Source organism: Mchenga conophoros, linkage group LG11 (genome assembly GCF_057382185.1).
Source record: "Mchenga conophoros isolate Kocher_MC1m ecotype Shallow Benthic linkage group LG11, M_conophoros_male_GT1.1, whole genome shotgun sequence".
Classification (NCBI taxonomy): Eukaryota; Metazoa; Chordata; class Actinopteri; order Cichliformes; family Cichlidae; genus Mchenga; species Mchenga conophoros.
In genome coordinates, this window is record NC_140536.1 from 18,436,198 (window position 1) to 18,460,863 (window position 24,666).

Genomic DNA, 24,666 nt, shown 5'->3' on the forward strand with positions numbered 1-24,666 from the left:
GTGTACTCTCAAAATATATAAAGTAGTGTATAAAGACTTAAAATATCATGTTACATTTGACCTCTGACCTCTTCTTTAAGGTCACTAGATGGATCTATATGGAGCCATTTAAAATGACTGATAAAAACATGTTGGAGGGGGATACTTTGAGTATAGTTCATTCATTTTATTGTGACTTTGTTGTGCAATTCCACTAATATTTTTAATACTCCTAAAAGGCGTAGTACTTTTTTAGGCCTATTAGAACTATTTTTAATAGCTGTTTCTTTTTTTAGAAATATATATACACGTCACAGGACAATCATACTACGAATGTCTCATCATCTAATACTGATTCAGCACTAAACTAGATCTTATTTATATGTCAGCAACTTTGAAAAAATATCAGTATTTTAAGCCCCAGAATTGGTTGGTTAGTCAACATCATCACATGTTAATTGTATCTTAAATCAAGAGCTCTGTGCTGGGCCCTAAATTATTCATATTATATATAAATGACATATGTAGTGTTTCCAAACTGTTAAAATGTGTATTGTATTAGATTATTCTGTTATTATATGTTACCTTATATATGTAATCAAAGTAGTTGAATTAGAATACTGCTGTAGATCACATTATACCCTTTAATATAGAGTGTGTGAGCTGTATGTAGTTTAGTTCTCATTATACTTTTGAGTTAACAGAACATATTCACATATTAGTTCATTAGATAAATGTGTATCACTCTGTATCCTTGATCTGCTGGGAATGTGTTACACTGTTTTCTTGACATGCTTAATTGTTGAATCATGAAGAGAAGGTTGTAAGCAGGAGACTCTGTGTCTAAAGACAGGGGAGATAGATAGACCACATTCCACACCCCCACCTTACAGAAAGCAGAGAAACAACGGCCGAGGTCATAACTTAGGCGCTGTAACAGAGAAAAAATGTGATGTTTTGGCTTTTACGACTAGCTGGGGGCCACTAGAGAGCTGAGCAACCCGTCACCATTTTGAGACATGTGCCTGACCCTCTGGTAGCATCTCTCCCGTCCGGACGTTGTAATGCTCTGACTGTTGAATTGTATGGAAATAAATGATTGTTGATTGAGCATTTATACACCGAGTATTGTCCTTCCTTCAGCCCAAAGATTCAAAGAATTGGGAGAATTCAACAATTGTTTGCTGATGATACCACTCTGTATTGCTCAGGTAAAAACCTAGAACAGCTTCTGACTACAGCGGAAAAGGAGTTAAATATATTAAAAAACTGGTTTGATGTAAATAAGTTATCGTTAAATATAAAGAAAACAAAATTGATTCTTTTTGGCACTAGACAAATGAAAAATGTATCTAAAATCAGGGTTAATGGAATTGAAATTGAAAGAGTGTACGAAAATAAATTTCTTGGAGTGATGATTGATGATAAGCTGAGTTGGAAGTCTCATATAAACCACGTGAAAACAAAAATGTCAAAAACCATTGCTATTCTCTATAAAACAAAGCATGTCCTGAACAAAAAAATCATTAAACACACTTTATTGTACTCTGTTGCTTCTATATATGACTTATTGTCTGGAGATATGGGGTAATGCATATAAAACAAACACTCTTCCTATTTTCAAATTACAAAAAAGAGCTATAAGAATTATAAACCAATCAAACTATATAGAACCAACTAACATTTTGTTTATTAATCTGAATACCCTGAAATTTTATGATTTAGTTGAATATAAAATGGCACAGATAATGTATAAAGCACAAAATAACTTGCTTTGCCGCAGTACTCAGAAACTGTTCAAAGTCAGGGAGAGTCAATATGACTTAAGGGGAACAGATTTCTTTAAAAAAAACAAGATAAGGACAAATATAAAGCAGAGATGTGTTTCTGTTAGAGGAGTTAAACTGTGGAATAGTTATGACAGTGATTTAAAAAGGTGTGGTTCATTTTCCTTGTTTAAAAACATGTTTAAAAATAGAGTATTAGAAAAATATATAAATCAAGAATGAAAAGAGCAAAAATAATAATACTGAAACTCTTGATTTTTTGCTTTGATGTAGTTACTTATCTAAAGGTGGAAGGTTTTTTTGGGGGGGGGGTTTTGTTTGTTTGTTTGTTTGTTTTTGCTTTGTTTTATTCTTTGCTTCGAGCCCTGTGTACAGGAGCTGCATGCAAAAAGATCTTTTGTTAAAAGGGTTGGCGTAATAAGTAAATGCTTCAGCCAATACCTTTTGATTAGCCTTGTCTCGTGCTTTCTTGCTTTGTGGTAATCTTTATTCTGTCTTCACTGAGATATTTGAATGCTAATCAAAAAATCAAAAAATCAAAATCAAATCAAAAGTACTGTAAACTTGTTATATGACATCAACAGGTTCAAAATCCCTCCGCTAAGTGACTTCCTGCCAGCTGGCACCTGTGCTACCCCAGCTGCCATGACCTACCCATAACCCACCAGCAGTGGCAGCTGTCACAGCTGAGTGTCACCCCGTGCCATGAGACTGTGCTGCAGGGAATCTTCAATCATGTAATGCAGAAGCTATAACTGAGAAGTTATTGCCTTTTTTTAAAAGATCTCAGTTTTAGTTATAGATTTCATGCAGGGCGAGCCTTGAATGCTGCGCTCTTTTAAATCAGCACAGTAGACATTATCCACGCTCTGTTACACTTTAACGCTCTTCAATTTCCACTGTGCTAATAAAGTTTATATGAAAGATTGTCAGTCTAATAAGTGTGGGATGCATCAGGGTGATAAGTGTTCAGGTTCATCCCTGGGTCTGCGTGAGGATATTTCTTTGCTGGAAGGAACTGGTCAAACCAGAAATACCACTTCCCTGCCTCCCCTTGAGAGCAGGTCTCATGGCACAAAGGCAACTAAATTCTGCATCTATTACAGGGAGAAAAATGTCCTGAAGAGAGTGTTTTGACTTTTAGAGGAGTGTCAGGGGCTCATATTTCGCTGACTGTTTCATATGCAAAGGACTAAAAAAGAAGCCGAACAATAGGTCAGATCTCGACTCCACAATCCCGTCCTAATTCTGAACTTTGATTCCAGCAGCATTTGTTACACACCGCATACACCAACTCAGAGGGCCTGAAGATTCTGGCAGGAAATTTTGTTGACACAGAGAAAGGTAAAGAACTGAAACACGGCCAGCGGGCTAATTTTAAACTGCTCAGGAGGCTTTCTTTTCTCTGGGCAGGGGGATAAGGAGCGGCACTTGCAGCATCAGTCTTGCAGACCCAATTTCTGCAGTTGGGAAGGCACTGCCTTGGGGAGGAAAACACTGGGACTGAAACGGCTGCAAACTCAGAGCCCTGGTTATTTCCTTGTCGGCTAATTACACACCTGCATGTGCATGAACTCGAGCTATTCACTTTTCTTATTCAGGCTATAAACTCTTGCCAATCTGTGTTCAATGATAATATTCCATGTCCGTTACTCAAGTGAAACATGTGCTTTTAAGTGATAATGAGCATGTCAGCTATTTTAATTCAGACCAGTACATCGACTACATATTTTATAGCTTCCCTTTATGATCCAGTATGCAGCTTCCCTGTGAAACAAAAGCTCACTATTTCCTGTTTAAAAGCATTTCGGCTTTTACCTCTTTCTTGTATGCTACGCATACGGCTAACATTACTCCGCTCTTTGTAGGTACTTACGTAATGCAGGTCCTCGCTGACTGACCAGCTAATTCCCACTCCTACATCAAACTTGCAGGCCACTGGCGCTATGCTACTTTGATCAAATTTAAGTAAAATGGACTTCCCAGAGTTTGAAAGATCAATACCACATTAATAACAACTGGCAGAGGGAGCAAAGAGACCCGCACTCCGGCTGTAGAGTGGAAAGGAAGAGACAGGCCGAGGCAGGCGACTGACTGTAAATCTCTCAACTCTTGGCATCTCTTCCAGGGTGTTGGAAGGTGTCACAGTAACCCCGAAGAGCTCACCGTGGCAGCAGCTCAAGCCCATGCTAGCATCAGTGTCATGGCAAGTTCAGTCACTCAGCAACACAGGACCCTGCTGCATGTCCAGGCTTCAGCGTGTGATTTCGTGGTCTTACAAGCAGAGACGGAGGTGATGTTAACATGCACACATATGAAAATGACAGGGGACCACACATACACATGCAATTTTCATCAATATGCTAAAACATTCATAGCGTACGTCACAGAGTGCAGCTTTCAAATTAAAAAAAAAAAAGAATGAGCGGGCTATGAATCTATGCAAAGAACTAGAATACATTTAAATTGAATTTGAAGAGCCTCAGCGATCACAGCTCAGAAATCCACAAGAAGCCAAGCCTTCGGCCAAACGTGCAACTCAATTATTTAAAAAAATGTCTAAAATGTAGTGCGGTGTAAATAAAAACAGAATGCGAGGATCTGCTAATCATTTAAACCCTACATTTAAGTGTACACAGCAAGTGGCACATGACTATCAGCTGTACATTTTCAATTTGATGCCAGCAACGTGCTCCAAAAGAAAGTCTGGACAGGGGCATGTTTACCTCTGTGTTGCATCACCTCTTCTTTTAACAACACTCTGCAAGCAAGAAGGCAAGAAAGGAAAAGGTTTCCCATTCCTGCTTGATGTGAGCACCTCAACAGTTCATGGCCTCTTTTTCATACGTTTGCTGTAGAATAGCAGCGCGCAAGTATTGAATACAAATATGATCTGGAGAGCAGATGCCATGCTAATTTCTCTAGTGTCTCGTTGCTTTATGTTTCACGGTCATTTATTCTTTTCTAAAGGAGAAAATCTGTTTTTGGATTTCCCACTTGTTGTTTCTCAGGACTCCCGTGGCCTGATTCCTGGCCCCTTCATAATACACTTACAATAAGAGACCTCGACAGGATAATAAGTGTCATGTATAATTATCTCCAATCTGCCAGGTTTCCCTCCCAGTGGTTCCTTTCAGCACTTTGTGCTGGCCGGCGAGACCAGATACAAAGCAGTGAGGGCACACAGAGAAAGGCAAGGCTAAATGGCACAGGAGACACACACACACGCGCGCACAGCGGAAGCAAACCTGCCTTTGGGCTTTGCCCTGTTCTCAAAGACAACGACCTGCTCTTTCTCTGCCTCTAAAACATGACTCCCAACCAGTGCTTGACCTTTCTGAAGAGCAAACAATCCTCTGCCTGAGTAGGCCACAACTCACAGAGCTCTTCAACAGACAGGGGAGAGAAAAAAACTAAGTTGGGACTGATTTAGAAACAGAACACTAGCATGTGATAATTAAAAAGAGAACAGGAAAAACGCTTAGCAGGATTAATTAAGCACAACAATCACAAGATGTGCGTGAGCCGCAGCCTGGCATAGGAGAAGACTAATAAATGCCTGCACACTCAGCAGAGCACCGAGATGGGGAAGATGCATGGGAAAGACATGAGAGATTAGCCCAGATGAAGACGGAGCAGGCCCCAGACCGGACACATGCCTTCACTGATGAGGCGTACCAATCATGGCACTTGGCATGAAGCAGAGCTCCTTGAGTACACACGGTAGATGGATACGTTTCATCTTCCAGCCTTGTGAGATGAGTAAGCCGATCGTGGCCTGGCTCTCTTCCACGTAGCCCCACATTACAATAGATGAGAAACAGGAGAGACAGGCTGGAGAGCAGAGGGCTTCTCTCATAAGCAGCCTGTTTAATCAGACACACGCACACGTGCAAGCCGAAGGCAGAATGGCCGGCATGCACGAGCTTTGCAAATGTCCTGCTGTGGCCTCAGCAGAAAAACAAAACACCCCAACAATCTATCTGAATGAATCCCTCTGTCGCTCTCATCTTCTCCCTCTCTGAAATTCTTTCCCCACCGTCCTCCCGCTTCAATCCCTTCCCTCACAGTTGCAAAGTTTTCCATCTGCTCTCTGAATTACTGCCCCTGATCCCACAAAGATGGAAATCAACCAGTCATTTCAGGAGTCTGATTTAGGCCCAATCCTTACTGCCCGTTCGTATTCCATCCACAGATGGTGGCCTGGCTCCTGCAGGGAACACTTCCACTTGGTGGATTTACTGCAATTCTGTGGTGCGAGGCAACATTTTCTACATGATGGGTATTTTTTTTTCTTTCTCCAGCAATAATTCACAAATGCATCAGAGGGTCTTTTTTTTCCTCGCCATTCAGTCAGAAGCTTATTACAGTGAGCACGTCTAATGGACTCTCAAGAACCAATATGTAACAGCTACAAATAGGCGCCGGGAGATGAATAATGCTACAATAATAACCTTTTGCAATAAAGAAAATAGTCAAATTGGCACAGCATAAACATTTAAATAGCCTGGGAACACTTCTTTTGAAATAATATAGCGACTGAATTATTTTAGCCACATATATACCGTTTTATTGTTGTCTGTTTGGTACATGTATCAATACATCTGCTAATGCTTGTATAGGTGTGTGTTAACTTTTTAGTTAGTCAGCTTACTATGATGCATGATTAAGTTACATTACTGTTTTTTTTTTCTTAAAATTATGTAAAAGACGATCTGATTATCATTGCAGCTCCATCCCCTCTATGCTTCTAAGTGCAGGTGTTTCCATATTACACATCCCAGGATCGGTGCTTTTGTTTATGCAGTGTAAACCCGAGGCCCCGTGGTGTTATTCATCCCATGCCATGCTTAAGCTAGACAGTCTGGGCTCCGCGGCCCTTTTCATCTTGATCTAAGCGTTAGCTTATTCAGGGAAATAAGCAAAAAAAAGGATATTCTGCCTTAACTTTAGATCAAACTGGGAAATGAGTCATGAGACGCGGGATAATTACACCACTCAGTTGACAACATTCAGTGCTAATAGAGGAGACAGATGGTAAGTGAACATTCGTTCTATTCCCTTAAGAGACAACAGGGGAGTGAAAGTGGCAGTTTGAGCTCCATAGGATGGAGGAAACGCGCTCATATAGCTGTACAACTGGAACGTCGACCGTCTACATGACGGGCTCTTTATGCGAATATGATGCAAATGCCGTGCTTTTCTTTATTTTTAATCACACACACTGCAGTGAGTCCAGTGCAGCAGATAGAGATAATAATCATTTCACTTGACGGCCTGCATTGACCCAAAGCACAAGCAAGAAAGGGTTATGGCTTGAAAGATATGGATCGGAAGAGGTGAAAGGGGCGAGAAAATGAAAAGAGAAGTGAGCCCTAATTGTTCTAAAGACGTGGTCCTCGCCCAATCACAGCAAAAGAGACTCTCTAAAGATTGTGAGATTCAAAGCTGCATTTATGCGTGCTCCCTAACTTCGCCTCCCACAGGATTCAGGTAGGTGGAGGAGCCATGAGGGGAAGTCAAGCCAGGGGAGAGGAGGAGGAGGAGTGGCATCAGTCACGTAGAAGAGAAGCTGCAAAAACTGGCAACTAAACTGTTACCTATTAGCAGCTAATGGGAAGGTGGAAGATGTCAAGGACTTGCAACACTCCAGTTAACAAACTTTTTAAAAAAAAGAAAAAGGAACGACAGCATGTACATTTTTGTTGACAGACTCCCTCACACAGCGTTGCGTAGTGAAGCGTTGCTGTTCCATTCAGCTCTTTTAATTACCTGTGTGTGATTTAATCCTTCATATGTCTCAGCCCATTCCTCTTAATGATGTGCTCCATTCAGCTCTCCACAAAACATATTATGCTTGGTTTGTTGGGGGGGAGGTTTTTTATTTTTTTTTAGTGCTGTTTTTGTTGCTGCTGCTTCTTTCACTTACACAGAGCATCAGTGGCTTCTCCCTTGTCTCGTGAACCACTAAGCAGGGCAAGAAAGAAATGCAAATCCTGGCAAAAGTAATAATGGAAAACATCAAGCCAATTTCCTTCCGCAGGTGACAAGCGCTGTGGTGCATATTTATACAGTCTGCCGTGTAAATGATATCCATGTTAACGCCTTATTAGCCTTATTAGGTTTAATGCACAATGTGCATATGCATGTGTGTGCATTAATTCAAACAGGCCCAAGCCGTTTCAGGCACTGAGAAAAAAACAATTAATCCAGAACACCTGAGTTTATACCTGTATCTGAATAAATGTTTAATTCCTTAATATGACATTTATTCTCATTGCTTTTTTTCTTTCTCCTTCCACCTTTCAAATGAGGCAGTTTTTTTCCCCATTTCTTTTCTAAAGATTTCATTTATAAGGTATAATCCAATCTCAAGAATAAACTAGAGGAAAAAGTCAGACACTGCATCCTATTCATGTGAGAAAAAAATCCTCAGTCTCCCAATCCAGCCTGGCAATAGACGAATAGACTTCTTCCAACAATAAAATCAGCCTCTAAAATGTTCTCTTTTTGTAACGTGTCAGTTTTGAAATTAAGAGCCGCTTGGTGAGCTTTCTGCAGCCAGACAGCCCACCTCGTCCAAGGAGAAACAGGAGCATCTCACCACCTTGAGATAAAAATGTGGCATCTGTGAGAAAGACTCATCTAATCCCAGAGTGCACGCGACAATTAACCAGTAATCACAGCAGTGTCACATTCAAACTTTTTAAAGAGTCTCCGACTCCCCCTGTTTAAACCGACGCCGGTGTGGTTTTGGTTTTTGACGGGGGGGTCTGGATGTCATCAAGGATTGGGTCAAGGCTGTGGGGATATGAGAGACTCGTGCACACATGCTCTGCGGGGATCTCTGATTTTATTTTTCGTTTTAAGGAAATGAACTGATGTCTAACTTTGGATCGCAGACACCGTTCAGGCTACCTGGCGCCTTTAAATGGGGCTTGGGCGATAACAGAAAGCAGAAGCGGCGCAGCGCAAAAGGGCTGTGCTGTTTAGGGGAATGGAAGCTTTTTCCCCCCCGACCCAGAGCACCCATTCGCAGTCATCCTAACCACCAACCTTTGTTTTTTTTTTCTTCCTTTTATTAACCTTGGAAACTTGAAGCTTCAGTTTATAAAAGTTATTGCTCGTAGCTTCTGCTGGGAGGACATCGTCCCACGGTAAGTCGTGGAAAGGGGCAGAAAGGCGCAGATAAACGCAGCAGCGTGTTTTGGAGGAACAGGAGCACAAAAGTTGGCACCTCCACCAGATTCGCTCCGCTTTTTCTTTCAGTGGACTTTCATCCGCATGGTAAAACTTCCCAAACGTGTCCACGAGATCGAGATGAACGTGTGCCTTACCTGTTGGCCCCTCGATGCCATCGGCGTAGATCTGAACAGTCAAAATTAAGAGAAAGGCGCAGGTGTTCATCGTGTAGATGATTTAGTCCACTTTAAATGTGCAGAAGAAATCATTTCATTTACTTGGTGCGATCCGGCAGCGCAGGCAGAGCGGAGCCCATTTAGTCCCCCCCCAAAAAAATCTGACTGAGTGGAGTTTCGGAGACACTGAAGCAGACAGGGCAGAGCTAGTTCTGCAAACTGACGTCAGGGTAAACATTTCAGGGGAGAGATTTCTTTCTCAAGCCCACTTTCAGTCCCAGCCTCCACTTCGCCCTCCGCGGGATTCAGAGTATGAGCCGGGCGCCTCCAAGCGGTCAGATCTATCAATGGCACCGAGGTGCTCAAACGTCGGCGAAGCAAAACCCCACAATGTGAGAGATTGTGTGTCTCTATACCTGTATGTTTGTGAGAACCCTTTAGTTGGCAATCACTTTTTTGCGACTCTTTTATTTGACCTCACTGCCTCAAAGTGCTATCTCATGTGTAAAAGTAGATTGTAAGATTTAAAGAAAGGTTAGTCACGCTGCTTTAAGAGGTCCAGGCACAGAGATTAGATTTGGCTCAGACAGTGAGATACTTTTCATATATTTAATGTTAAGGAGAAGCTCTCTAATCTTCCCTGGCCAGAGGCTCCAAACACAGGTACAGGAGTCTGATAACAATGCCTACAGGCGGAGGAATAGCCTACTTATTATTCCAGCTAAAGCTACATCACTGCACACAGTTGAGAATTAAAACTAAACATTTTAATTTCACTCCTGTTTAAATATGCTAAATCATGTTTTAAAATCATATCAGCAACCTGAGGACTAATGAATCAAGTAATGCACAAACTATCCTGGAAAAAAAGATTTTTTTTGTCATGTTAGCGACTGTTTTACAGCTGAGGTAAGACGTATACTCACACAAGACAGACAGGTAAGCATGCCTTCACGCCTACCCATGACAGGTGCAAAGCATATCTCTCCATAAATTATGTGGTCTGTCATGTTGTGTGCATTGAATTTGCATTTAATGAGACTACATTTTCTCTCCAACCCCAGCTGGCTGTGTTTGTTGGAGTCCACCTGATATAATGGACGGCAGAAATCAGGTATCATGCAGAGTGAAATATAAAACACAGATGGAGCGACTACATGGAAAGAGTGACTTTCCACCGTGACTTTGATACATATAAATGCATATCTGGTTGTCTTGCTTGTCCTGTCTGGTGTGTGTGAAAACACAAGTTGTGTATTTGAATATGAATTCCTGGATATTCTTTCCATCCAGCAACGTGTGCACTTGTATTTGATTACAGCTTTTTTCTTCCCAGCCTAAACGTCTTGCGTAAGTGCTGATGTGACAGTCGCTCTTGCTCAGGTTAAAAGCTGACACGTTTAGCTGCTGCTCCAGGACCCCCAATTTGATCAAGATGCCATTAAGCAGGCTAATCATCATTCATTTTGCTGCGATGTGTGAGCACTAAGGCCGTGGATTAAATTAAAGGTGGCCACAGAGATGCATCTAAGTCCAAACATGAGAGCACATTGCAGACTTTAATGCCGTTAGCCCGGAATGACAGATGAATGATACGACGCTCAGCCGATTACTTAATTTAACCAAAGGAGCACAATATATGTCAGGCTAACAATTCTAATTACACCTGCGTGATGCACAGCAGAGCTTTTCTTCCAAGTATTCGAGCCACAGAGCAGCAATTTATATAAACAAGCTCAGAATTCTCCATTATAGTTTAATTTGTGTTAAACTTAATAGAATGTTGCAAAATACTGTTCGAATAATCCAACAGCAGGACAGGTGTCAGCGGAGATGCTGAGAACCGCACTACGATGAAAGTCATTTTATCAGCTGCCACTCACGTTGCCTCACAAACAACTACATCTGCCCAGGCAGTGTTGTGCATGAATTGATAATAACATATCATCAGAGTTCTGAGAGAAGCTGTCAAAGGCAAATCATCAGCGTCTATCACGCGGCCTCGGCATGCAGCTCGAAAAGCAAACAAACAGCGAAACGCAACGGGGAGGCAAACATGAGAAGGCTACTGTACTTCACTGTGTGTGGCCTAAAACGCTGAAGATCGGTCAGTCAAACCGGCGATACCTTAAAAAACAGGACAATTTCCACCGGCTGTCAAAAAGAAACTGCAAGTCCAACACAGTGATCAGGGAACTCACAGCAGCAGTGTTTCCTCCTCTGCAGGCTGATAAGCTGTTCAAATACACTCGTTTCTGTTGTGAGGAGGTCAGTAAGGTAACAGGTGTCCGCGTGAGACGTTAGAACAATCTGACTGTGAGAAGTAATGAGATGAATGAAGCCGCTGAGATTAAAACCAGCAGGGAAACTTTGAATAAACAATGACCTCTGTGCGCAATTTATTGGCTTCCTGCCTGTACGGTCAGTAGATTAACCACCAACGTTTTCCAATTTCCATCAACGCCCTGACTTTAAAAAGGATCAGTAAATTGAGTGGTGTGAAGTTAGCGCTTGAAGAAAACTCACACGCTGCTGCTGTTAAAAATTCAAAATGCGAAGATTTTTATTCAAAATGCATTCATTATCGCTCAAGGTCATTTTGATGGCTATTTCTCCCTTCTTACTTTTAACTAGCAAGGGGATAGTTACTGCAAGATTCTGTATTTGTTAGTACTCAGTGTAAGGGGCGTGATTAGAAACTGGGAGCCATACATCTTCAGGCAGGATGTGTCTGCAGGTGGTCAAATCCTAATCACAGCCTGAGTGAGAAATATTTCACAAAATCTAAAAGATATAAATCGCAAAACACAAGTAACAAAATAAGTATTTTACAAGTTGCTAAAAAAATCTATCATTAATTAGTGACAGTGTTCAGCTAGAGGAAGAGTGTCATCAAAGACGGCAGACTTGTAAAGGATTGGAAACACTGATACTATGTGGGTGATAATAATAAAAAAAACAACCAGACCAGCACACGTTCATTGTCACCTGAAATGTCAATGATTTTTTCTGTTAAGTGCTGGTGTCATATAAAATCTCAAAAAGCAGTAATAAATCTTCGTATTGCAAAATAGGGCATATTATGACACCCATAATGACTCGAACAATGGTTTGGGACAGTCGGTCACTTAATCGACGAGTCATTTCAGTTGTATTACCTCTGATGCTGTAAAATCCAGCATTTCCATTTAAGAACATTAAAAAGCGTCTGTGTGAGAAGACAACCCCACTAACCGCTGTCTGTACTGCATATTTCACTGTGGAAAAAGTAGAGTTTGACAAAGTCATATTGTTTTTAATTGTTTCTCCGCTCCGTGTCTTCTTTCAGTTCCCGGCACATTCCCTCAATTAGTCCCGCAGAATCCCTCTGGGGTCGTCTGCCTCACTTACTTTTATGTTTCTTTGATGCCTTTCTCCCCATAATCACCTTTTCAATGTCGTGCAAGCCTTCTGTCACCTCGTCCCTTCTAACATGAGATCCCTCCCAAAACTTTACACTCCCTTGTCCAGGTTCTTTGTGGATCCCTGATGTGTCCTTTCTCTTGTTGCCTTCCCTTCCCAGCCCATGAAACTCCTCCTGGTTGTCTGCCTCACTGATCTCTCGGTCCCCCTCCAGCGTGGCACTGTGGACATCCCTGTCTGTCCTGCCAGTTTCAGCATGACAACGCTGGCTGGTGTAGGCAGAGAAATGGGCAAAGAGCTGAGGGTTTATTGTGAGATGAGGGTAAGATGCAGCACATAAACCTGTGATAGAATGAGGCTGGATCGCTGTGGCTGATTTGACAGAGGGCAGCGAGCTCTGGGGATGGCTGCTCGTCTTGCTTTTACGCTGAGTTCGAGGGTGTTTTAGTGATGCGGCTTTTTTAGATGTCCCTTTATCACAGCTCTGCTTCCCCTTGTCCTCCGAGAGCTCATCGAAGTCTACACAAGAAGAAAATTATCGTTAATTCGCTTCATCGGGGTATCTCTGCATGTGCCGTGTGATAGTTTTGAATGCTTTCTCACCATAAACACTGTTATGGATCTTTTTCTTTTCAGTCTGGCTGCGCCTCAGGTCTGTGGCTTGTTTCACCGAATCCAAAAGCCCAAACATCTCACACAAGGAATTAAGCAGCATGACATCTAACAAAATAATCAAGAGTCAGCTACAAGGCTTTTGAATGATTTGTCCACAATGAAGTCAGCTGTTTGCAAAATCAATAGCAATGAATTTTCAAAGATTTAGCTGGCGGGGCCTTTATTGAAAATCTTTTTGAAACCTGATTTTTCAAGTTTTGACTCAGCTGACGTTTTATTAACATCAACACTGAATCATTTTTCACAGTCCAGAGGTTAGATGGGTACCACTGTGGGCACTTACCTGTTTCCTGCAGGTTTCCGTTCTCACTGCGAAGCTCCACCCGCTTAAAAGTGCTGAACAGTTCATTCTGGAGGCTGGATAGGACCTCCCCCATCATCCCGCAGTCTGCCACACCCTTCCACAGAGTCAACACCCCGTCTACAGGAGGTCAAATAGGTAGGGCGTTATAATGGGATATCAAGAAATCTATGCAAGTGTGTGCATGTTTGTCCTTTCGTTTTGTTAGTTTGTGTAAAAGTATACAATGCTTTGTGTTGCTGTGGGGACAGGCAGCAAGAAAAATAGGGTTGGAGGTGAAATTTGGAGAGAGTCAGAGCTTTGAAAGAGGAAGAAAGGAGAGAAGAAAAACAGAAACAGAATATGTCAGGGTTGGATAAACACTGGGAACAAATATACAGAGATAAAGGAAATAGGAGTGATGCAGCAGTTGGAGAGAGGATGTCAAATATGTGACAGAGGGAACGACAAAAGAGTGTGAAAATGGGTCAGAAAAGAGGTGCTCCAAGAGGAGAGAAAGGAGGGCAAGGCGAATTTGAGAGTGAATGAAGAATTACTGGAGATCTGCCAAAAGAAAAGGAAAACAAGTCAAGCGCATGAAAGTGGTAAAAATGTCAAAGATGCTTGATATGAAATGCATGCAAATTCATGTTTGCTTAAAATCTGTCGAGATAAATGCAGAATGTCTGGTGAAGATATTCCAAATACCGTTTAAGGCCCTCCGAAGTTTAATTCATTCATTTCTTTACATCGTGCATTACAGAGAAGCAGCGCATTTCTTCAGCAGCTGATAGAGGAGTAGAGGTGTAAGCTGTGAATTGGCTATATGTTTTAAGCCCTATGACAAGCAGCACTCCATGTGCTGTGACACATTTCAATTTGCCCTTCACTAAACCATCTCAGGCTATTTTACTGAGGACCCGGACTGAGAGCCTGACAATTTATTTGGAGCCGATACCTATACCTATTTTTAGAAAGTAAAAAATTCAGATATCAATATTGAACATTATTCTTATTATTAAAACCATCTGTAAAATACCACCACACGTTTTACCTTTTTAAATCGGCACAAACTGTTCCGTGCAAAATTGCTGAGCCACTCCTTATTTCGTTTTATTTTGCTTCCAAGGAAACTAGACTTTTTTAAAATATTTTTAAAGCGAGCAGCAGTTCAAGTCCAGGTTTTCTGAAGGTCTTTCAAACGTTTTTCAGTCCAGTCCTTGTACCTGACCTGATTTTAGTGGAATGTTTCTTTTGTTTGTTAAGTCGTTTAACATTGACCTGTGAATCTTTCAAGCATAAAAAAAAAACATTACACGTGACAAAGAACTAATTTTAAATTGTATCTTGATGGAGTTTATTACAAGCAGCCTGTGTTAGATTTATGGAAGATGCCAAAGATGTCACGGTTTGATATGCAAAGTATTATTGAAAGGTTTTGTCATGGTTCATGGAAATGTTGGAGATCGTGTCAACAAACTTGATGGAATTCTGAACACAGAAACACACCATCAGATTTTGATCCGCTATGTAATACCATGTGGAAAGAATCTGACTAACACTGGCTTCATGTTTCAGCATCACAGTGATACCAAACGCACAACAGAACACTATCGGTCATGGATCGGCCTCCCCAGAGCCCAGAACCTCCTCGAGACTACTTAAAGAAAAGTTGAAAAAAGCTTGAATCAGAGGTTTTAGGCTGTGTTGAAGATTAAAGGTGGTCACACCAAATATTGACTTACAAGCTTGTTAGAACTTTACAAACTCTGTTTTTGACTTATATACTATACTTCAATGTATGTTTTGACATTTTAGTAAATCTCGGCACATTTTTCCCTTTGTCCTAGCAAAATATAAAGAAACGATGGGTGTGTCAAGACTTTTGCACAGTACCAATATCGATGCATCTCTAGGCTAAAGATGCATCGATATCTACTGTCATCTACTTTAAAGAGCACCTGATAAGGTCACTTAAAACACCCTTAAATCAAAGTTTTGGTTAGAATAGCACTTAGAAATGTCAGATGGGGTCAGCAGCTCTTTAAGGACGGTCTGCAGGAATGGCACAACTGCAGATTCAAAGGTTCAGTGGTTTGGTGGAGGGGTCAAACAATTGATGCTGCAAGAGGTGTGACACAAGGGACAAATGGACTGCAGGATGACTCATTTAAACCCTTCAGGGCAGGTTTCAGGGCTCACAGACATACAACCTCTTGAAGATCTGTGGGCTGAAGTTGTGCCTCCACCCATGATAGCATTGAAACTTTTAAAGTCAAACATTTCTAAGAAACATTTCCTTTAACAGATGGAAAAGTAACACATGCCAGGAGTAAATAAAACCTTCATGATGCCGGAGCCTACAGGACATATTCTAGCATATAACCTGACAGACATTTGCAGTTAAACATGTGACTTGCACATGCTCCATGTGCTGTGCCCAAAACTGCAGTAAGCCACTAAATGGCTTCTAAACAGAGCATATACCCATGTGGCGACTGCTTAAGCACCCAAAGTGGAGCAGTAGAGGTGAGCGGTTTGCTGCGGTGTGGGCTATCATGAAAGGAGATGCCATCTGCTTTCCCGGTTCCAACAGTGACTGATTGTGCACAGATTTTCCCGCTGAACAGTAATTATCTGGGTGTTATCTTTATTTAAAATAGGGCGTACCTGCCTTATGCAGTTTATTAATCTATTCAACAAGCACCCCAGTGTATGCACGTGTTCTTATAATTACCAGGTACGTCAGCCAGCTTTCTTTTGGTAGCATGTCCATTGGCTGTTACAGGGTTTAGAAGCCTCCGTGGACCGTTGCTCCACTCTGCTGCTGCACTAATCCTATCCTGCAAACTCTCCTGCACCTCTGCCGCCTTATGTGCATCTTCTGAAATGGGAACAAAATGCAGTGAAACCCATAATGCGACCACTCCTCTCTGGATTTTATTTTCTTCTGTGCGGTGGTGAGGTAAACATTAAAAGCAAACTTTTTATTGCTGATGTTTATATTTAAACGTCAAGCTTATTAAAGCGTTCACTACTTTCCAAAAAATAAAAAACCCCTAAGGCTGTGTTTCTTTTCTGTAAATGTTCAAGTGGTTTCCAAAGGGTTTAGGTTCTGTTTCCTGAGTGATGCCGCAGCAGCCCAAGCATATGTGGGAGGCAAAAAAAAAGCAGCAAACTGAATGCCAACTGAAATCTACCTGTCACGGGAGACACCTGCCCTCCAACAGGGTCAAGAGCCAGACACGACAGGCTCGGCTGCACCGAGTTCCCAGGAGGAAGCCGCGTTCTGCTGATCAGCACATCAAATTTAGTGCTGTGGCAGGTGTTGCTGCACAGGGTGTCATGCTGGTAGAAATCTATCTGGCCGGAGTCCATCATTTTCCTGCACGGGGAGAGCCAGGTTAACACTGCAAAGTTTCCAGGAAAATATTTACGCTACGTAGCTACGGGGGGATGTTAGGACTGAATTTCCAGTGAGTTCCTGATAGCTTCTCAGCGGTGTGCTCGACACAGAGTGCCTTGATCTGGCCTCTGGAGGAATGAAGATGAAAAGAACAGATAGGGCCTTTTGAGCTTTGTGTACCATCTCACAGTAATACCAACAACAAGCGCAAACATGATAAAGAGGTGAGAAGTGTTTCTCGGCAGCTTGCATCCGTGCTATTTGATCCTGCTATCATGATAATGCCACTTACAGACTGCCTCTGGAATGCACCGGCAAACCCTGACAGACTCCAAGCAGCTGCAAATTATATGAGTGAGACTTTAGCTGTGCGCCGCTCTACAACAAAAAGCAGACAAAAAGAAGTTATATGAGTCTACCTGAGCATTACTCCTCCCAGCCTGATGGCTCTTTTCCAGTCCTTTAGAGTAGCTTTCCCTGCCAGATGCACAAACTGCTTAGGACTGATGAGCTCGTCATTGAACTGTTAAAAAAAAAAAAGGGAGGACAGCACACATTATGTTTCTGAGAGAGTAATAAGACAGAAGGGACCAAAATGCCATCGCGGAGAAAGGTTTTCAAAAATTAATTTTGCAGTAATAATTAAGGTAATAATTAAACGATCACACTAAACATCAACTTACTTTGACGCATCTGACGTTGATTCCGGGGCACACAAACTTCTTAAACAGCAGCACCGCCCTGCTGTCTCCGCAAGTGATGGGGTAGCCATACTCGACCTCATCTCCATCTGCTTCACTGTCATCTAAACGTTACAGAACACAAACATCGCCATGACCGCCTGCAGCGGCATTACAGTGTGCATTTGCAGTAATGAAAGTCAGAATCGTCAAACACCCCAGGAGGTTTGTCAATACTCTCCGTGTATATCTGTTACATGACAGTGAAGCTTGAGAGATTCATTATTCCGTTTACTGCATCGGTTAGACTGAATAAGCTGTGTGTTTGAAAGGTTCAGTTCAGCAATTAGTTGCAATGTCTTTGTGTCATTCACCATGATGCGTCTCTATGGCCAGGACTGTAGTGCCAGTGTCTGCAATGTCATCATTCATCCTGCAGAGGGCGACAGATCCACACATATAAAATAATTATTTATTGCACGCAAGCCTTGGAAATATTCTTAAAATGCGTGCAAGTTGGCTGCATGTATACACAGAACGACCAGATGTCACTCTTTATGTGGGACTGTAAAGCATTTGTATTGTTTATAGAGGAAATATCCTCAGTGTCAGTATTTGTTAGTTTGCTTTAAAAAAACTTTTACAATTTGCCTGATAAAGCATTGATGACGTCTTTATTGAGACTTTGGATGTCTACAAGAATCTCAGCCTCCATACAATAATAATTTAAGAAGTCTAAAACTAACACTGAAACTAAGAAAAAAATCAACTAAAGCCAAACATTTCCAAACAATAAAAATACTGGCAGCCACCAGTGCTACTCAGTGCATAATAAAGGAAGATTTTTTACTATAGTCAAAGGAAGGTCAGCCTGCATGATGGTATGCCTGTCAATGACATTTTCCCCCCAAAAAATCTGTCTTTTTATGGCAATGGGAGGCGCTACAGGAGCCTCCGGACTAAGACCACCAGGTACCGGAACAGCTTCTTCCCCACAGCTGTCAGACTCCTGAACTCTGCCTCCTGACATCTGACCCACGTTAACACATGGACTGAACATACACACAACCACAATGGACAACTGTACCCTCAAACACACAATAATAACATGGACTGAACCACCACTCACAACCACTAGCACTTTATATAGCCTCTGTAGGAATTATATCTCACTTATCTTAACTGCACTACTGTATAGCTCTGTGTAAATAATCATTCTGTACATTCGATAATCTTTAATCCTACAACTGTTTACAACTTGCATAGTTCCCATTTCTGTATAGCTGTATATCTCAGATTTCTGTAAAGTTATTTATTTCATATTCTGTATAGTTTTTCATATTTATATCCTGTCCATATCCTGTACATAGCTTGTACTCACTACAGCCTGTACATACTTATAGTTATAGAATATTCACAACATACTTCATACCGTGTACATTATAACATACCATAATAGACCCATTTCTGTAATATACTCACATATCTATATTATTGCTAATATATATTGTAATATATCTATATCACTAAAGCACTTCTGGATGGATGCAAACTGCATTTCGTTGCCCTGTACCTGTGCATGTGCAATGACAATAAAGTTGAATTCTATTCTATTCTATTCTATTCAATCTGTGAATGCATCCATACTGAAACTCAAAGACTGTTAGCTAAAAGAATCAACAGTGAAATAACAATAACTTCAGTTTCCTTTTATGCTCATTGTATTTATTTAGCAAGAGTTGGAAAGGTTGCCTTTAAATATAATATAGTTGTTAAGGTGTCTCACTTTAGGATGTGGTCATCTTCTGTATACCTGCCTGATTTTGTGTTCTTTGAATTAAGTCTGCATTAAACAACAGATGTATCTCACATAATTTGTTTAACACAAAGATCACTGTGCTCTTCACACAAACAAAGCGCTTATATTAATACGAGCCACTTTACCCATGCAGGACGGGCTGCAGGTGCAAGAGGACTTGAGATTTTTGCTCAGTACTGCTGTGCTCTCCCTCCTCTTCCCTCGCAGTCATGACCTCCTCTGAAGACACGGTGACCTGAGCACCCGCCATCACCTCTCTTCTCGGAGCTGCAGACAGAAAAGGGCGAGCAGGCGTGTTAACGTCCACATGACAAGTGTGCACGCTTTAATGCACATGCAAATCACTGAGTTTTACCCACCCACCCCCTCTAACAGCCTTTTCTTGCATGCAACTGTCATAGAAATGAGTCCATACAGGGCTTAAAATGACATAATCCTCACATCACCGGGCCTTGCTTCCTATGCTGCTGCTAAGAATGCACAAGAACATCGTAAATACTGAAACAAAAGCTTACAGCTTTTACTAAAGCACTGCCTACAAACGTAACACAGCAAAGTCTATTCAAGGATATTCATCTATTTAATTCATTCAGTCAAAGGAATAATCTGACATCAGATCAGTCAGTCTGTTGAACAAATGCAATCTGCAGGAGCATTGTTACCAGATGAAATAAAGCAGTCTGCAAAGCATGCTGCCATGTAGCCTGCCTATATGTATGTGTATGTGTGTGCTATAATTATGGCTACAGAACACCTTAAGAATTTGCTTTAAAAATTGGCACATAATCACATTATGGAGTGGTCAAATGTGAACAAAGTACCCACTGGACTGTGATAATATACGGTCAGTGCGAAATGGGAAACCGCTCCAGGGTAAAAAGCTACCGATTAATAATAAATAAAGTGCCTTTGCAATCATTCGAGCCTGGTTCTCTCTATTATATCACTGGTGTCAAGCCAGCCTCCAATTCGAGACTTGCAGTCAAGCCAGCCTCCAGTTTGTTTTACGTTCCCTGTGTATTCAAAGTATTACGGGAATGGATGTGGAAACCGGATTTCAAAATAAAAGCCAACTTCGAGTGAATTAACAGATATGTTAAGAACATAATAACATATAATTTAGGCTTTTTTTTTTTACAAACTCTAATGTTAGATCTATATGACACAGCCTTGTACCCTAATTGTGCCCTGTCACTATCAAGGCCATCTTATTTTGGATTTCAAAGTAAAAGCCCTGTGAATCTTCATTTTTGAACTACTCTTTCAATGACTTAATAATGCTCTTAAAAGCAAAAGTCGTATTTCCAAATACTATTTGAACTTTATATCAACACTTTCCAACCACAGTCTTTTTACAGTGATACCATATCAATATCAAGTCAGTCTGATTTTGCCTTTCATAGTAATGGCCCTTTGAAATTGTCCATAATTGACTTAATCTTCTAACGATTCAAAATGCTCTAAAATGAAAAATTCTTGTTTCCACAGGGTAATTCCACCTTAGATCAACAGTATACAGCCCCACAGTGATACCATATCAATATCAAGTCATTCTGATTATGCCTTCCAAAATAAAAGCCTTTTTAAATTGTCCATAATTGACCTAACTTTCAGTGATTTCAAAATGTTTTAAAATGGAAATTTCCTGTTTCCACAGGGTAATTCCACTCCAGATCAACAGTATACAACCTCACGATGTTACCATATCAATATCAAGACATTCTGATATTGCTTTAAAAAATAAAAGCATTTTCAAACTGCCCATATCTGACTTGCTCCTGGAACAATTTCAAAATGCTCTAAAATGGCACATTCCTGTTTCCACAGGGTAATTCCACTTTAGATCAACAGTATACAGCCCCACAGTGATACCATATCAATATCAAGTCATTCTGATTTTGCTCTCAAAAATAAAAGCCTTTTCAAATTGTCCATAATTGACCTAACTTTCAGTGATTTCAAAATGCTCTAAAAAGGAAAATTCCTGTTTCCACAGGGTAATTCCACCTTAGATCAACAGTATACAGCCCCACAGTGATACCATATCAATATCAAGTCATTCTGATTTTGCTCTCAAAAATAAAAGCCTTTTCAAATTGTCCATAATTGACCTAACTTTCAGTGATTTCAAAATGCTCTAAAAAGGAAAATTCCTGTTTCCACAGGGTAATTCCACCTTAGATCAACAGTATACAGCCCCACAGTGATACCATATCAATATCAAGTCATTCTGATTATGCCTTCCAAAATAAAAGCCTTTTTAAATTGTCCATAATTGACCTAACTTTCAGTGATTTCAAAATGCTCTAAAATGGAAATTTCCTGTTTCCACAGGGTAATTCCACCTTAGATCAACAGTATACAGCCCCACAGTGATACCATATCAATATCAAGTCATTCTGATTATGCCTTCCAAAATAAATGCCCTTTCAAATTGAGCATATATACGACCTACTTTTTTAACGATTTCAAAATGTTCTTAAAAAGAATTTTGCTGTTTCCACAGGATAATTTCACTTTAGGTCAACAGTATACAACCTCACGATGTTACCATATCAATATCAAGTCACGTAACTTCCACGCTGTATTAAGTGGCCTTAACACAGTGTGGATCACCAACTCATACAGCACGAACAGTTGCGTGCCCTGCTCACACTCCTGCACCCACTCAAACTGACGTCTGCTTGGTGCGGAGGCACGCACACCCCGACAGGGACGCGCGACCCTGTCCTTTGAAAAAATAAAAATAAAAAGGCGCACAAAACACCGTGTCCCGTGTCAAACTCCCACACACTCTACCTGCGACTGTATGTAGACATTGTCGTAGTTTTACTCACCGTTTTACAGCAGGGGATAATTCATCCTCCGGTCGTCAGAGAAGTGCGATAGCATGCGCAGTGCTGCTTCGCTTAGACTTCCTGCAGTGAAGGCAGCATTTGCCTGAGAAGCATCTGTCCCGCTGTCACGAGAAGCGGTTGGCTCGCACGCGATGTGTAAATCGGTCAGACTGCTCTTATGTGGCTTGGATTGAGCGCCTCCACGGCTGTGCACAGGCTGAAAGCTTTCCAGCCTCAGAGCATGTTTCCAATCCAGGGAAAATCCGCAAGAACTATTATTATTATTATTATTATTAGTAGTAGTAGTAGTATCATTATTATTACACAAATTACATATCTTAGCTCAACAATCTGGGTTTTGTTTGTTACACGTGTAGCTTTATGGTTTTAATACGACAGGCTCAACCCTCACGTCACCTACATATTTGATTGATTGATTGAATCTTTATTTTGAACATGTTGAAAAAGTACAACAAAATAGAATTAAAAGAGACAAATGAACAAAGCAAAACAAAAGGAAAACGAGCAACCACAACTCCAAATAACGTTCATGTTCAAAAAGGAGCAGGAAGAAGCATAAGCTTATTTAATCCCACCCCTTTTCCACTATCTAGTATCAATAGACTACAGAAATACCTCCTTGCAATTACATTATATGTCATGTGTATTTTTAAAAAAAAAATATATATACATATATGTTTCTATCTATCCATACATACGTATATACACATACGCATATATACACATTTTCAATAACCCCATTAACACCTCAGGGATACACAACCTACAAATATATATATATATATATATATACCCATACCAACATACCCGTGCATTTTTAGAATATTGTCAGGAAGCAGGTTATTTATTGCTTTATATATAATTTGTGCAGTGAGAAAATGAACCAGATCTGTGAATTTTAGAATTTTTGATTTTAAGAATAGTGGATTTGTATGATCTCTGTAACCAGTTTTATGGATTATCCTTATGGCCCTTTTTTGTAATATAAAGATTGATGATAGCGAACATTTGTAAATATTGCCCCAAACCTCTGCACAGTAATTCAAATACGGTGCAATCAGGGAACAATAGAGAATGTGGAGTGATTTGTGGTCCAGAATGTGTTTTACTTTACTCAAGATTGAGACACTTCTTGAAATTTTGTTATGTATATGATTTATATGAGACTTCCAGTTTAATTTATCATCTATAATCACACCAAGAAACTTATGTTCAAGTACTCTTTCAATTTCCACACCATCTATATGAATCTGCACTTGTGCATTTCTAAGGGAATTCCCAAATAAGATCATTTTAGTTTTACTTAGATTTAGCGATAGTTTGTTCCTGTTAAACCATTTTTTAATTTTGCACATTTCTGAAGTAATTGTATCCAGCAGCTCCTTTAGATTCCCCCCAGAACAAAAAATATTTGTGTCATCTGCAAATAATACTAATTTTAATATATCAGATGCCTTACAAATATCATTTATATAAATAATAAATAATTTTGGATACATATTGTACTTTACACTCCACACCTGGTCTTGATGGTCGAAGAATGTGTTGATGCAATAATAATGCAATAATATTTAACAAGCATGGACCGGACCAGGGATTTTTTTGGGGTGACCTTTGGAGAGTCACACCAGCAGGTGGTGTAATCCTTACAGCCAGAAGCATCAAGGCTGCCCAGATTGGGGCTCGTAGTGCAGCAGGATCAGCTCTCCTGTTCATGTGTGTCGTGACCAGAGCATGCCCCAGCTCTCTCTCAGGTACAACAGACCCACATCTCCAATATTCTGATAACTTCCAGTCTATAACTTTAAACCAGATGATGAATGCATGCATGGCCTCAGTCTTTCTTCTTTAAAATGACAGTCAGAGTGCTCCTAGATCACATGAATACTCTGTGATACTTTGATTGGGGACTCATGGCATTAAGTGAATAAATACTTCAATTTGTTCATAATTTGGGTGCGTTTGACAGGAGTCTCCTGGGACAGCGACAAAACGATGTTTTTTTTAAAAGCACTTGTCAAAGCAGAAATGTTTTTAAAGTGAAGAACTAACTGATTGACGAAGACATTAAAAGGCTGGAATAATAGAAAAACACACGTAAGATTAAAGAAAAAATACATACCTCTAAATCTTGAGGAAAATGATTAATTCACCGGAAGATGGCAGTCTTAGCACTTAGACTGAGAACGGAAATTCGGGCGAGTTAATAAAGCGAACAGACGAGGTGTTTCTGAATGTTTCATGTTTGCTTTAAAACTGCACTTTCCACCTTTGACACGCACGCATCTTCAAATAAAGATCCCGGTTCGGCATTTCCATCGTTTCTAATGAGCGTAAATAAGAAGCACTGCTACCGCTGGCTGGTCTCAGGTCAGCGAACACCTACGGATCAGGCCAGCCCTATTTGGGAATGGAATCCCGG

At 40.7% G+C, this 24,666-nt stretch overlaps 2 protein-coding genes across 8 annotated transcripts in view; both read right to left on the reverse strand.

The window, feature by feature from the left end:
• The window catches only part of ptprub (protein tyrosine phosphatase receptor type Ub), a 195,632-nt gene extending 186,331 nt beyond the window's left edge, over positions 1–9,301 (reverse strand). For all 4 annotated transcript variants that reach the window (XM_085291249.1, XM_085291248.1, XM_085291247.1 and 1 more), the window contains exon 1: positions 9,104–9,301. In XM_085291249.1, coding sequence (XP_085147375.1) covers positions 9,104–9,173 — 70 coding nt within the window. In that variant the 5' untranslated portion in view covers positions 9,174–9,301. The remainder of the gene's footprint in view (positions 1–9,103) is intronic.
• Positions 9,302–11,662: 2,361 nt separating this feature from the next.
• On the reverse strand, positions 11,663–24,543 carry LOC146563893 (glucocorticoid modulatory element-binding protein 1-like). Of its 4 annotated transcripts, none has more exons than XM_085291254.1 (10): positions 24,367–24,543; positions 19,512–19,653; positions 17,942–18,000; positions 17,571–17,692; positions 17,307–17,410; positions 16,682–16,866; positions 16,219–16,365; positions 13,485–13,622; positions 13,130–13,246; positions 11,663–13,045 (listed from the first exon to the last, which is right to left on the reverse strand). In XM_085291254.1, the coding sequence occupies exons 2-10, from the start codon at positions 19,634–19,636 to the stop codon at positions 12,507–12,509; spliced, it is 1,536 nt and encodes a 511-aa protein (XP_085147380.1). In that variant the 5' UTR covers positions 19,637–19,653; positions 24,367–24,543; the 3' UTR covers positions 11,663–12,506. The 4 variants fall into 4 exon arrangements, with proteins under 4 accessions (XP_085147380.1, XP_085147381.1, XP_085147379.1 ...); XM_085291255.1 differs by lacking the exon at positions 24,367–24,543 and adding an exon at positions 22,224–22,560 and having other exon boundaries at positions 16,219–16,362; XM_085291253.1 differs by lacking the exon at positions 24,367–24,543 and adding an exon at positions 22,224–22,558.
• Between the last annotated feature and the right edge of the window lie 123 nt (positions 24,544–24,666).